The sequence below is a fragment of the Pyrus communis genome, chromosome 3, assembly GCF_041283825.1.
Source record: "Pyrus communis isolate YQ-2024b chromosome 3, ASM4128382v1, whole genome shotgun sequence".
NCBI lineage: Eukaryota > Viridiplantae > Streptophyta > Magnoliopsida > Rosales > Rosaceae > Pyrus > Pyrus communis.
The window spans coordinates 25,565,986-25,579,030 of NC_142567.1; the positions used below are offsets into that span (position 1 = coordinate 25,565,986).

The following is a 13,045-nucleotide window of genomic DNA, read 5'->3' on the forward strand; positions in this document are numbered from 1 at the left end:
GTTGTATTTGTCTTGGAGAGGATGGAAGTCTCAGGTTCGATTTACATGAATGGTGAGGAAGATAAATGACCAAAACTAATCCTAAGATTACGGCTTTCGATGCTAATGAAATCTCTTCTTCGGTGAAAAATTTGGCTCGAGCGAAAAAAGAAAATGTCACTTGTTAGCTTTCTGTTTCTGAACTAAAATTGCACATTGAAATCCTGCTGTTGTTCTACATCTAAAATTGTTAGCAGAACGAATCTATTACGGTACAATAAACAAATTCTATGACCGAAGATTGAGGAACTTTGCGGAAATTGAGCGTATGGTAATATACAGCAAACGGGTATGAATGCGGTATGCTTCTCCAGATCCTCCCACTCAGTACTTACAGGGATGAACTGGAGTGGTACACCTTCAGGTTGCGACGCAGTTAGACTCCGGTGACATATAAGCTAGCGGCAAATACAATGTCACGCTTTATCGCATTTGATGCTGTTTCCATTTTCTTGTACAGAGCAGAATTGCCCATAATAGATGCAGCATTTTTGAACTCACGGCACGTCTCATCAAGTCTGACAATGGTTCGAACTATCATGCCTTCGGGAACATCTGTAAGTTCGCAAATGTCTGCAAACGGAGTGCCCTGCGATAACAAGGGCATGTAAGACCAACCACTCTAAAATCATACGAGGAGTTGATGAAATTCTCAGATAAATACCTTTGCCCACTCATAAACGACTTCAACAAGACCAAACTTGAGATTCTCTCGAGCATACTCCTCTGGATTTATTTGAACATTGAAGTGGGCTTGAAGCTGGCCAAGTCTTATTGCTGTATCGTACAATCTGAAATGAATAATTATATAAAATGAGTTTACTCGGGAACGGGAATAATACAGAACACAATTTTCGATGGAAATTAAGGTATATGCAGCATGATGTAATCGAAGTTTTGATTATCAGTACACAAGCCAGAACTTCATAAGCATCTCATATCTGGTAACAAGTCTCTGCTTAAGGACACCGAGAAGTAAGAATTCTATGTAACAAATCCGGCCAGATCTGGTGGTCGATTGCAGCCTCTAAATGTAAGTATAAAGTATACTACCAAAACCTTATGCATATATTTTGTATTAAACACGATATTTAAGCATGGAACTTGGCACAGAAGAAAATTTGTATGCAGATGATGGGAGTGAATGACCTCTGTTTGGCCTGAGACAGTTTTGGAGTAAGAGAAGGTTCTGAAGTATTCCTCTGCTGAAACACAAAGGCAGACATCAACGCCACCGCTTCTTCTGGTTCCAGGTCATCCAGTTGGTTTTCAAACAAACACTCTGTGGATATCAACTCCTCCCCAGAATTCATTTCGCATGCTACACGGCCTTTTATTTGAACCACAAGATCAGCATCTATACATCCAATTTCCTTCAGAACATCTATCTGAAAATAGTGAAAATACAAAATTAAACTACGAAGATGAATCACAAGTGTTGAGACAATTAGCACAAGCCACAGCAACTAAGAAAAAAATATGTGGATCGTAGAAAAGTACCCGGCCTTGAAAGTCTGGCATTTGTTGAAGTGCTTCATCTGACATTTGAAACTTAAGAGCATCGACTTCCTCACTGTGTCTCTTTATCTCTCTTGCCAACTTAATGTGCTCGTCCAACTTTATACACCCATGGCACTTGTTCATTGCCATCTTTTGCAATAAGTTAATCCACTTATGGTATGTTCCGACAAGATTTACATCTCTCAAATTCAGATCTGAACCAGAGTCACCACCATGAAAGTCAGCTTTAAGGGCGAGTTAAGCTCTAAAAATTCTCAATTTATCCCAAGTGTTAGGCACGTTTTAATGAGCACATGCCAGATATTATATAAGCAGGCTAGTAGGCTTTCTCAACAATTGAATTTTGAACCAAACAGAAACAATTGAACAGAAAAGAGAAAGCAAAGGGGACAAACGAATATCAAACCAAGGAGTGCATAGTCGGGAATTCAGATTTCCAACGACATAAAACCAAAAAGGCATGCATCACAATTCTATAGTTACATTAAAGTGTATATATATCTGGGATGAATGCAACTTTGTAATGATACAACTGCATTTACTTGATCTTATTTCTTATTTAAAATCGACAAATATGTGTGAGGATAAGCCCACCCCCTCCCCTTAGTGTAGATAATATTGATTGTTCAAAAAAAAAAAAAAATTGACAAATATGTACCTTTATATGGATCCAAGGCTGGAGGGTACGTCTTTCCGTCGGATTTTGTGTCCAACAGCTGTTGAACTGTCTTGGAGTAAGCAGCATTGCTATTGTCTTCAAGAAGCCCAACTTGGTCAATTTTTATCTTGCAATTGCATATGCATAGAAAATCTTTGCTGTCAACTTCTTTAACCTCAAAGCTCACCCCAGCAGCAGAACCCTGGTGTGGTAATTTTATCTTGATGACACCCGATGCTTTCCGAGGTGTGACACCAGAACGATACTCTTCATCAAGAGCACGTTTAGATTTTGGTACCACAAAATAACCTTGTGGAAAATTTGTGTTTTTACTGTCTTGCAAGTTACCACTACCCAGTGGAGTCTGGGGCAATAATTCAGGTTTCAGCACCAAAACGATGTACTGTTTATTATTAGCACTAGGTGCTTTCACGACGACTCCAAGCAAGTGGTCCTGTGCCTGTTGGTAAAGCATGATACAGTATTAGCATACCAATCACTATCTAACAAAGAACCAGATAGAAATAAAGAAATATCAATGGCAAATCAGAAGAGTTTACTAATGCAGTTTAATATGAGAAAGAGAAACAGCAGAATAGATGCAATCAACCATATGATCAGGGAAAATGATATGAACAAACATGATCCCCTTTGACTTCAGTTTCAAAGGCGAAGGAAGGGAGAGTGAGATATCACAGAGCAATATCTCAGATTATCAATTGACCTTCGAGGTTTAATACATGCCATTTTCTATTATCAATCATTTCCAGAGTAAAAATAATAAGTTCTGAAACTCGATTACCAATTTTTTTTTTAGGTTTAAGGTAAGGTAACTCAAACTCCCTAGAATCTATGTTGATCTTCCCTCCAGGATGTAGGATCATGTCTCCCAACTTTTGCAAAAGAGTGGTCCGTGAAGACTCCAGCTTTGGGGTGTTTAAGGGAGTTAAATTGGGTTGTTTATTTAAGTCACAGCTAAATTATACTCAGAGATAGAAAATAATTAAGTCCAAATCTTATTCTAATTACAAATATTTCATTCTTCTAAAACACATTTCCAACCAACTCACCACCAGAAGACAGCACTCTTTCTTCTTTTAAATTATTTTTTGATAGATATACATCAGATGTCAGCATAATATCAGTAACCACAAATCACTTTAAGAATCACCAAAAGTCATGCATGAAAAGAATCATATCTAGTAACATATTGCATGCACTACTCAGAAGAGTAATACTACAATTTGATCCTGAGGGAGGACAAGGGGAATTTATGAAAGAAAAAAAAAGAAAAAAAAAAAGAAAAAAAAAAAAGAGGTTTAGGTTATGACCGTAATAGATGTGTAACTATGTAAGGAATAGATATGTAAGGAACTCACTGAGTGTGATCCCATGACTACCACTCTCCCAGTTGTAAGAAATTGTTTGGCAATAGAAGACTGCATAACGGCCTCCGATATTTCCTTGCTATACTTCGCAGCTTCTGAGTACATGTCATAATACTCCTCAATAGCTGATTCACATTTTATACATCTACATGCAAAATAACCAAGTGACACTCACATAAAGGTTTGTACGTGATGAAAGGCAAAAAAAAAAAACATGAAGAAATGAACTGCAGCATCTAAGTTGCTCATATTGCATAGATGAAGCTTTGACGATTAGTATCATAGAGATGCCCACCTTACACATTTACTAGACTGATTAATAAGGACAACCCATCGACCATTGTTTTAAAAAAGAATCATTTTTTCATATTGTTAAATGATATGCCATTACAAGTCCACAAATTAGATTAATATGCTTACTAATAGCAGAAAATGTGGTCATTATGAGATAATGACATATAAGCCTAAGCTGAAATCACCAAGATTTATACATAACCATTTTTACATATCACTTGTCTAGCAGTCTTTTAATCTTTTAAAGCTTACATGCATGGGAATGAACTGCACCCACATTTAGTAGGTTACCACTGAATTGAGTAAAACAAGCATAAATATCATGTAAGAAGTAGCATATGACGTCACATACAAAACCTGTACATGCCCATGTAAAGATTATACAAATAAGTAACAATGACTCTGCCATAAACATACTCAATAGTTTTTGTAGGCTGAGCAAGCTTTCGCATCAGAAGTTGCTGCTGTTCTGGTAGTTTCTTCTGAGCATGGAACTCAGCAAAACTTCTTTTCAGCATGTCCTCCACCTGCAGTGATAGTCCCAACCAATAGTAGTAAAATGGAGTCACTAAAAGATATGGAAACCAGACTTGTATTCTTCAAAAACACAGAATTAATTAGAAGGGACAATCCATATGAGGTGATAGAATACTGTGAGACTCGGGTTAACATGCAGAAGCCATTCCTTTACCCAATAGACCAAAGATGGTTCTACTTTAAGTGCAGCCTGAGCTAAAACATTACGGACTTATGATATGAAAAGAAGACTTGTATTCTCCATAAACAAAGAATTAACTGAAAGGGACAATCATTATAACTTTACGAAAAATAAGCTTTTGCTGATAAAATACTGTGAGAATGAGGTTAAATCCAGAAGCTATTCCTTCACCCAGTGGGGCCACAATGGGCGTTACTTTAAACGCAGCCTGAGACACACCTACCAGGTTTTCTTTCCCCTCCTAGAGAGCCTCAATGAAATATTAGTGATTCTGGGCCACTCTATTTATAAGAGGCACATATTTGTTTACCCCCATAAAGTTGCATAAGTTATGGGAAGCATGTCTCTATATTTATGCAAAGCTAGATGTACCAAGATGCAGGCTTTATCTTTAGCACCTAGAACTTGGAATGTTACTTCAATTTTGGTAAAATACTGATCTGCAATCCTTTTCCTTCCCTTTTTGTATGAATTAAGTAACCAGGTACCTTCAGTTCCTCAACACGAAGGAGATGCAGGATCATGATATAGGTAAGCCGAAACTGAGATTCAAGCCTGGTTGCACTTCCAACTATGACATGCTTCAAATCACTCTCTTCTAGGATTTCATCACGGCACATTACAATAACTGTACCAATTTTATCAAGTCCTCTTCTGCCCGCACGGCCTGCCATTTGAGTGTATTCTCCTGGAAGTAATTGTCTAAATTCCTTGCCATCAAATTTCCTTAACGTATCAAAAACAACCTGCAAAACACCTTGAAGAATGTTAGAATGCAACCAACAAAAAGCAAACAGGTATAGAACTCAAGATATTCTATTGGCAAATCAGAAATGTTTGTCAAAATTGAAGTTTCATCAATACAGATAAACCAGAACTAGTACAGGACATGAAGTGGCTCTGCAGAAAATTAAAATACATTTAGGTGTCAGAGACTATGTTCTTTCTTGTTTTAATGAAGTAATGATTAAGACTATAGAACTCAATTATGAAGTCAAAACCATCAAGCGAATCAGTTTAATGGTGGAATTGAATCAAAGACTCTTCTACATGACCACGTTATAAGATGTAAAAAATAGAAAATCTTACAGAAGTAGCCTCAAATTATGAAAATAATTAGTTCAGTCAACAAATTTGTAAACTATTGTGCCAACAGGACTATTTGTAAACTTGTACAACTATTTCATTGAAGGTTTGTAAGATTGATTGATGTTAATCAATTCAAAATTAAAAAGTAGAAAATCAATTCAACAAAGGAAGTCAGATATAAAGAATATGTGTGAAAGGAAAAAATAACATAAATTAAATTATTATTTTTATATGTGTAGCAGAATTATACTTCCCATTTTGAGAAAACCACATAAACACAACTCACCGTTCTAGCTGGTGCATTAACCCCCATTGCAAATGTCTCTGTTGAGAACAAAACCTACAACAACAGAGATAAAGCACTAAAACACTACAGATAAAATATGACCCTGACAACTCAATCAAATGGGAAACAATGGTGAAACCTGAACTCAAATGGTCCTTATTAACACACATACAAACTATTTGCAATATTTTTGTTAACCTCTAAAGATCATCAAAGGTAACTGGTGTATCATTTTGAAAATCGAAACACGAATGCCACGACACAGAAGTAAAATACCTTGATCACTCCACGACAAAAAAGCATTTCCACTACTTCCTTAACAATTGGAAGTAGTCCAGCATGATGGACGCCAATTCCTCTATGGAGAAGGCTTTGAACTCTGACAACCTGTATATCAAACATATTATGTCCAAGTCTCAAGGTTTTCCGGTTAAGTATAAAGAAATAATTAGCGTGCAACTGAACCTGTGGTAAAGTCCTGTCAGATCCCTTTAGGCGGGAAAATGCTTTGTCACAGAAAACACGAATCTCACTTTTCTCAGAACTACTTGTAAGGTCAGTCCCATACATACTATCAGCTGACTTATCACAGCGATTCTTTGAGAAACAAAATACAACCACCTAGGCACACATTGACACCAATATTACATAATTATTAATTACTATAAGAGAAGGTAAATTATTATTTACTATAAGAGAAGGTAACTCTAAGTTCCTAACACAGGCATTAACAAGAATAATGCAACAACTCTCTGGTTCCTACATACTGAGTAGAAATTCCAATCTTGCCATGGAGGGAATCAACGTTTTTTGCCCTGTTAAATAAGAAACTGATGCAGAAAACACATTTCGTGGTGCCTTCCTCTTATTTATCTAAAACTACTCTATTTCAGTAGAAAAAAACTATTTCTTATTTTTATATTTTGACATTTCCACATATTTTGTTCCATATAAAGAAAAAAAACACTACACAATCCTCACAGGTGGTGGTTGTATTCTTTCCATGATTGACTAGAATCAAATGAATTTAAAGCAACGGACGTGTGGCACAGGGGTTATATTCAAACATACAGGTAACAGCGACATCTTTGAGAGCTTGTTAATAAGTGACAACCACAAATAAGCATCTGATCTTCTTAAACCCCAACTGTTCATGCCATTTCCATTGTTTTGATTTGCTCCTCCAGTTCGGGAGAAAATCCCTGAATTTTGGGAACCAGATTGCTTCTTCTGTTTTCCGCCCCAGTTTGAACTTTGTTTTTGAGATCGAGTCCCATCGTGAGAAGCGGAAGCTGGTGCCTGTGATCCACTACCACCAGTAGTGGCACTCATATTCTTTTTCTTAAATGCATCTTTTGCAGCTTTGAACCCCTGGGGAATGAAGATTTCGCTTTCACATATTTTGTAAAGTTCTCCGGAGTAAAATAGACAGTGCTCCAATGGGACTGGTCTTTTTGTAGTCCTGATATCACAATTATATTCTCAAATGTGAAAATAGTGTAAATAAGTTCACAACAATGTAATTCAAACTTCCTTTAAGCCACATCCTTATAAAAATAAGAATGAGCAATGACAAAAAGAGACAAAGAGAGTTTTAAATAATATGAACTGTCACAAGAAAACCAAGATGACATAACTATAAAATAAATCCATATGCCACAAAGATTCATGCTTACCCAGTAACACGGATTTGCTTTTGCTTTGTCCGTCCAATCCAGTCAGCAAACTCAACTTTGTTTGGTACCTACAAATTCATAACTAATTTGTAATGCAATGCATCTTGTGCCGCAAACAAAAATAATAATACAGAGGCAGGGGAATGCACGACCAGAGAATTTCAAGTTTTGTGGATTCTTCTCTTCAGTCAATGAGTTGGAATTTTGATTTCAGAAGAAATTTGAATGAGTTGGCGATAGCAAAGGCAGCTGGGTTGTTAGAGAAGGTGGAAAATGTTTGTTTGATGATAATAGGTGGAAACTAGATGGGTCACGATTGTTCACTTGCAAATCCTATAGCTCTTTCAGTCTTTCTTGTGCAACATTGGAACTGTGCAACATATCCACCCTATTCTCGGATTTGAAAAACAAAATCTCCTCCAAAAGTCAAAAGTTCTTGCATGGTTAATCATGTTTTTCACCATTGCTCTTACTTGATACAGCTGGGGTTGACATTGTTCACGGAAGTTAGAGCTAGTTGGGTTATTCCAAAGGATTGTTTCGAGCTTCTAAGCACCAAGTTCAAGGCTTTAGGAAAGGGGAAGAAAGCTAAAGCTTTGTGGGGCAGTTTGGTGTTGGCAGATTTTTGGAACATTTGGTTGGAGCGTGATGGAAGAATTTTTGAGGATTATAAGGGAGTGGGAGTTGAGGAATTATGGGTAGAGTAAGATACTGGGCATCAGTTTCGAATTAGTTCAGGGGTTATCTTTCTTATATGGTGATGGTCCTGATGGATATGTTAGCAGCAGTAAAATGTATTTGGTTCAGCCTTAGTTACTTGTAAGGTAGTCATACTTGAGAGGCCTTAGCTAGTTTGGCAAGTTGGTGGATTTCTTATCCACTTGTTGTAATTCCTTATTGTTTTAATAAAATTCTCTTGTTTCTACTAAAAAAAAAATTATTTTGTCAAAAAAAAAAAAAAATAGTGGTCAACAAACCTAAATCCTCATACCTTTCTTTTTATAGATAATCATACTTCATATTTTCATATTTGTTTCATGTGGACATTGGCAATGGTACCAGCAAAAAGTAAATACCGTAGCTGAAAGGAGAACAATATTGATGTGTCTTGGAAGCATTATAATAACTTCTTCCCAAACAACACCTCTTTCAACATCATTGACATAGTGCACTTCATCAAAGATAACCTATATCCACAAACATGCAGAAAGAGTAACAAAAATATATTAATAACTTACTTGTAAAAAAACTGGGGAAAACAAATACAATATTAACCAAGAAAATAGTGGGAAATTAATGTTCAAAAGAATATCACAAAAAAATGAGCCTTTTACCCATTCAATATCACGTATTATGTCAGCACCACGATAAAGCATTGACCTTAATATTTCGGTGGTCATAATAAGACAAGAAGCCTCTGGCCTCAAGCTAACATCACCAGTGAGAAGTCCAACATCAAATTTTCCACACAAATCTCTATATTTTTGATTGCTAATGGTTTTGATAGGAGCAGTATACACAGCTCTGGTGCAATGCTGCACAAAATTAACATAAGGGTCAGAATTGACGAAAAATTAAATATATATGATTAGAAGTAACTGCGAGCTCAAGGATTCAAGCTGTACTTTTGATGCTAAAGCAAATGCATATTCTGCAACAACTGTCTTTCCAGCTGATGTGTGAGCAGCCACAAATACTGAGTCCCCCTTTTCAAGATAATAAATAGCCTGTAAACATCACAATGCAGAGGAAAGTTTATTTAGGATATTAAAAACAGAATTCTCAAAGCAATCCTAAAGATAACAAATGTTAAATAATTTGTAATCTATAATAGTGAGAGAAAAGGAGGAAAGTCAAATAAATTACATTAAGAATTTCTAAGTGTCATTTTTTTTGTCCATGAATCCTGCAATTTACTGTCACATGAAAAGTCTAATGACTGTTTCAACAAGACAAGTTGGATAATAAATTAAGTAGCTACACAACTAATAAACTTTTAACCTTCTCAAGAGCGCTAAAAGTATAACTCACCCAACAACAACATATATCTAGCCCTGTTCTCTGCATGACAACAATGTACAACAAACTTACCCATGTTGACTTCGTTATGTAGTCAATACAAACAATGTCTGTGGGACATCAGCAACATCCCACTCTTGAAAATGACTGAGAGTGTACTATGTATGTGCATAAATCAACTACTGATCTTAATTTTTTTCATCATATAATTAAATTATATTAGTTAAAGGGATACAAACCCAACTACAAGCCAAGGAAAACCAAGCTTAGTAACTAAAAAGAAATCAATCTTCTAATGGAAACATAGTAGAAGAGAGTTTGGATTGACCGATACCTCCTTCTGGAATTTGTCCAATTCAAAAGGAAAATCAAGTGCTTTGTCGGGAACAAGATCACCAAAGTTCTCTGCAATATATTCAGTACCTCCACTAATAGCCCAAGCCTGCCAATGGCGAACTAGTTAAAAAATAAAAATACAGCAGTGAGCAAAATTCAGTTAAAAGCACGAAACATGACATGTGCAAATGTTAGAAAGTTTCTGTAAACAGTTACTTCACAAATAAATACCTTCTTCGGATTTTGTTCATCATCTTCACCAAGTCCATTAGATCTTGACTTTGATTCTCCTGCCGCAACCGACAAAATCTCATCCAACAAAGACAATTCAGGCTCAGAAGTATCGATGGCAACATCAACCTCCTTTGCTTCATCCTCTGACTTAACAGATTCTGATCCTGATAATTGACCTTTGTGGATGGCATCCAGATTAGCCCAAAAATAGTGAAAGCAAAACACTTAAGACTCTGAGAGACTGCTCACAGAAATTTTGTCCTTTGTTCAAAGTTACTCAGTGAATAGTTGACAACAATATGGGCTCTCATCCCTATTACACATTCATTCATCCAACATGATTCATAAACCTAGTTAATGTTTGATAGGCAGGGGACAAAAGAGTTAACTTTTCACTTTATGAATTATTATAGATGCATGGTTTATTAACCCTGCAACTATTAGAAGCTGAAATCCAATGTGGATACATGACCTTGGAATGTATCATAGTTCTGCATAAATCTACTTTCTATGCTTAGTCAAGAACAAACATCAAAGCAATCTCAACCTAATAGAGCCAACTTATCTGCCGCTGATTTGAAAGCAGACATATTCTAAATCTGACCTATGACTGCCCCAATTTTATAAGCCTAAGCATCAAGGCCCAGTGAATTAAGTTACAGCTCTTAATCCATAAAACTATAAAAACTATAAACAAATTGTATCCAGTTAGCAGTTTATACATACCATCTCCTTCAAATTCAACAACATCCTCTTCCCAAGCCTTCTTGAACAGGTCATCAAACTGTACAGACAACCCACTCTGCAAAGACTAGCAACACATACAAATAAAAACAAATCATTTGTCAACTTAAGATAAGAGACAATTATTATACATACAGGATAGAAGTATAAAAACTATAGGAAGAACCACTGAGTTTTTAAACAATGACTCAGTAGAGATAGAGAGAGAGAGAGAGAGAGAGAGAGAGAGAGAGAGAGAGAGAGAGAGAAGCAAAACTGACCGGTTTTTCATCTGATGCGCTCTCCAGGGAACTTTGATCCTTATATACATTCCACGAGCATGGATAGGCCTTCCAAAAAAGCTATTCCATCAATATTATGTTTTGCACAATATATATTTTTACAACTTTCAATCTAGATGACAATTAAATTAACCTTCAGATCACCAAGGTCCATTCCTTGCTTAAAGCTTGGAGGTACAGCCTGAGGAGAGCCACCAACAAGAAGTTCGCGTACCCATTCGCCATTAGAAGCACCAACAGGAAGAACTCTTTCTAGAGATTGGGAATCATCCAAGCCTCCCGGACGAAAAGGGCGGTTGTTGATGCTTCCCCGTACAAAATCCTTAGCTGGTCCAGCCAAACGTGGCAATGAACCAGACTCTTGAGCTCCTACTATAAGTTCTGAGACATCCACCTAAACCAATATAAAAGCAAACTCTGGGACACACTTAGAAACACAATGATAACAAATGCAGCACTAAAATACGCAAAAATCCCTAAAGAACAAAAACTACTGGTGATCTATATGCTAATAGCATCTAGAACGATAAAAGAATCATATCACCTCATTGTGTTTTTGACTTCACATGCTAAGCTAATCAACATGTGTGGGCAAACACAAACACTGAGTGAACCACATACCTCCACAGATTTAGGTTCCCATTGACATTCGGCTGACCCACTCTTCTGGCGCCGAAACGGCAATTCCCACATGGGAACCACAACGCAGCGCGGCAGTGATGGCTCCAAGGGTACATTTGCCTTATCAAACCAGTCGAAATCCCACTGCCTCCCAACATTTTCAGGTGCAAATACTTCGTCGTCCAATCTTGGCGATAGATACTTCTCCTCTATATACTCTTTTATTGATTCGGGCGTCTCCCTAGGAAATGCAGGCGGCTGATACACACATAACAATGCAAACATTAATACTTGAATTACGAGTCACATTCATGTTGAGCAATTTCGAAACCAATCTCGTTTGCTTGCCAATGAAGCATTCAAGCTTTCAAATTTACACTCCCTACACAACAATTCAGCTCCCAAATGCACTTAAACTAAAAAACCAACACAGCAATTCGACACTTGACATAATGGAAGACAATTAAGAAGAAAACGGGAGGGACTTTGCGAAGCCAAACCCTAGAATCCAAATTAATAAAATTTGCAGCGGAATTGCAAAGTGGAAAGAGAGAACTGACCAGAATGAAATCAGGGAGAGACTTGACGGGGTCGGAGCTCTCGACGGTGGAGAGGGGCTCGAGCCGGAGGTGGCCACTGTGGCCGGAGACCCCGACCCGGAACGAGAGCCCGTTCGCGGCTTCTACGGGATCCATTTTTCGGGCTCCAGGATTGGAGCGTTTCAGGGGTTCAGAAACCTTTCGAACACCCTTGGTTTTTTATTCCGATTCCGAGTGTTTGATTTTCGCGGGTTTTGTTTGATGGGTTGTGGAAAGAAGTGCCGTCGTTGTCACTGCTTCACTGCCCTTGCTATCAACTCGGATTACCAGTCGGGGAATCCGAGTTATTAATCCAGAGGTTGTAATTTTTTTTTTAGTTTTTATTATAATTTAATTTGATTTCGTTGTGCGTTGTTTTTAATTACACAATTTATAAGTGGGAAATTTTATGTTTGATTCTCGTTAAAATAATTTGAATCACATTATTACTAACTCATTTAATGAACATATTTTTTTTAGAAAATGAGAAGAAGAGAGGGAGAGAGAGAACACGGGGAGGGAGGTTTTTGTTTTTGGTTTTTTTTTTTAATTTTATTATTTTA

At 37.0% G+C, this 13,045-nt stretch overlaps 1 protein-coding gene across 2 annotated transcripts; it reads right to left on the reverse strand.

Moving 5' to 3' along the window:
- Window positions 1-146: 146 nt before the first annotated feature.
- LOC137716491 (DExH-box ATP-dependent RNA helicase DExH11) lies at window positions 147-12,801 on the reverse strand. Of its 2 annotated transcripts, none has more exons than XM_068455948.2 (23): window positions 12,465-12,801; window positions 11,905-12,162; window positions 11,417-11,677; window positions 11,263-11,331; window positions 10,985-11,060; window positions 10,256-10,434; window positions 10,023-10,130; window positions 9,295-9,396; window positions 9,004-9,204; window positions 8,746-8,856; window positions 7,670-7,737; window positions 7,065-7,455; window positions 6,459-6,614; window positions 6,270-6,380; window positions 5,994-6,047; window positions 5,107-5,364; window positions 4,318-4,427; window positions 3,598-3,751; window positions 2,219-2,678; window positions 1,540-1,754; window positions 1,189-1,427; window positions 704-830; window positions 147-628 (listed from the first exon to the last, which is right to left on the reverse strand). In XM_068455948.2, the coding sequence occupies exons 1-23, from the start codon at window positions 12,597-12,599 to the stop codon at window positions 416-418; spliced, it is 4,056 nt and encodes a 1,351-aa protein (XP_068312049.2). In that variant the 5' UTR covers window positions 12,600-12,801; the 3' UTR covers window positions 147-415. The 2 variants fall into 2 exon arrangements, with proteins under 2 accessions (XP_068312049.2, XP_068312048.2); XM_068455947.2 differs by having other exon boundaries at window positions 10,985-11,069.
- Between the last annotated feature and the right edge of the window lie 244 nt (window positions 12,802-13,045).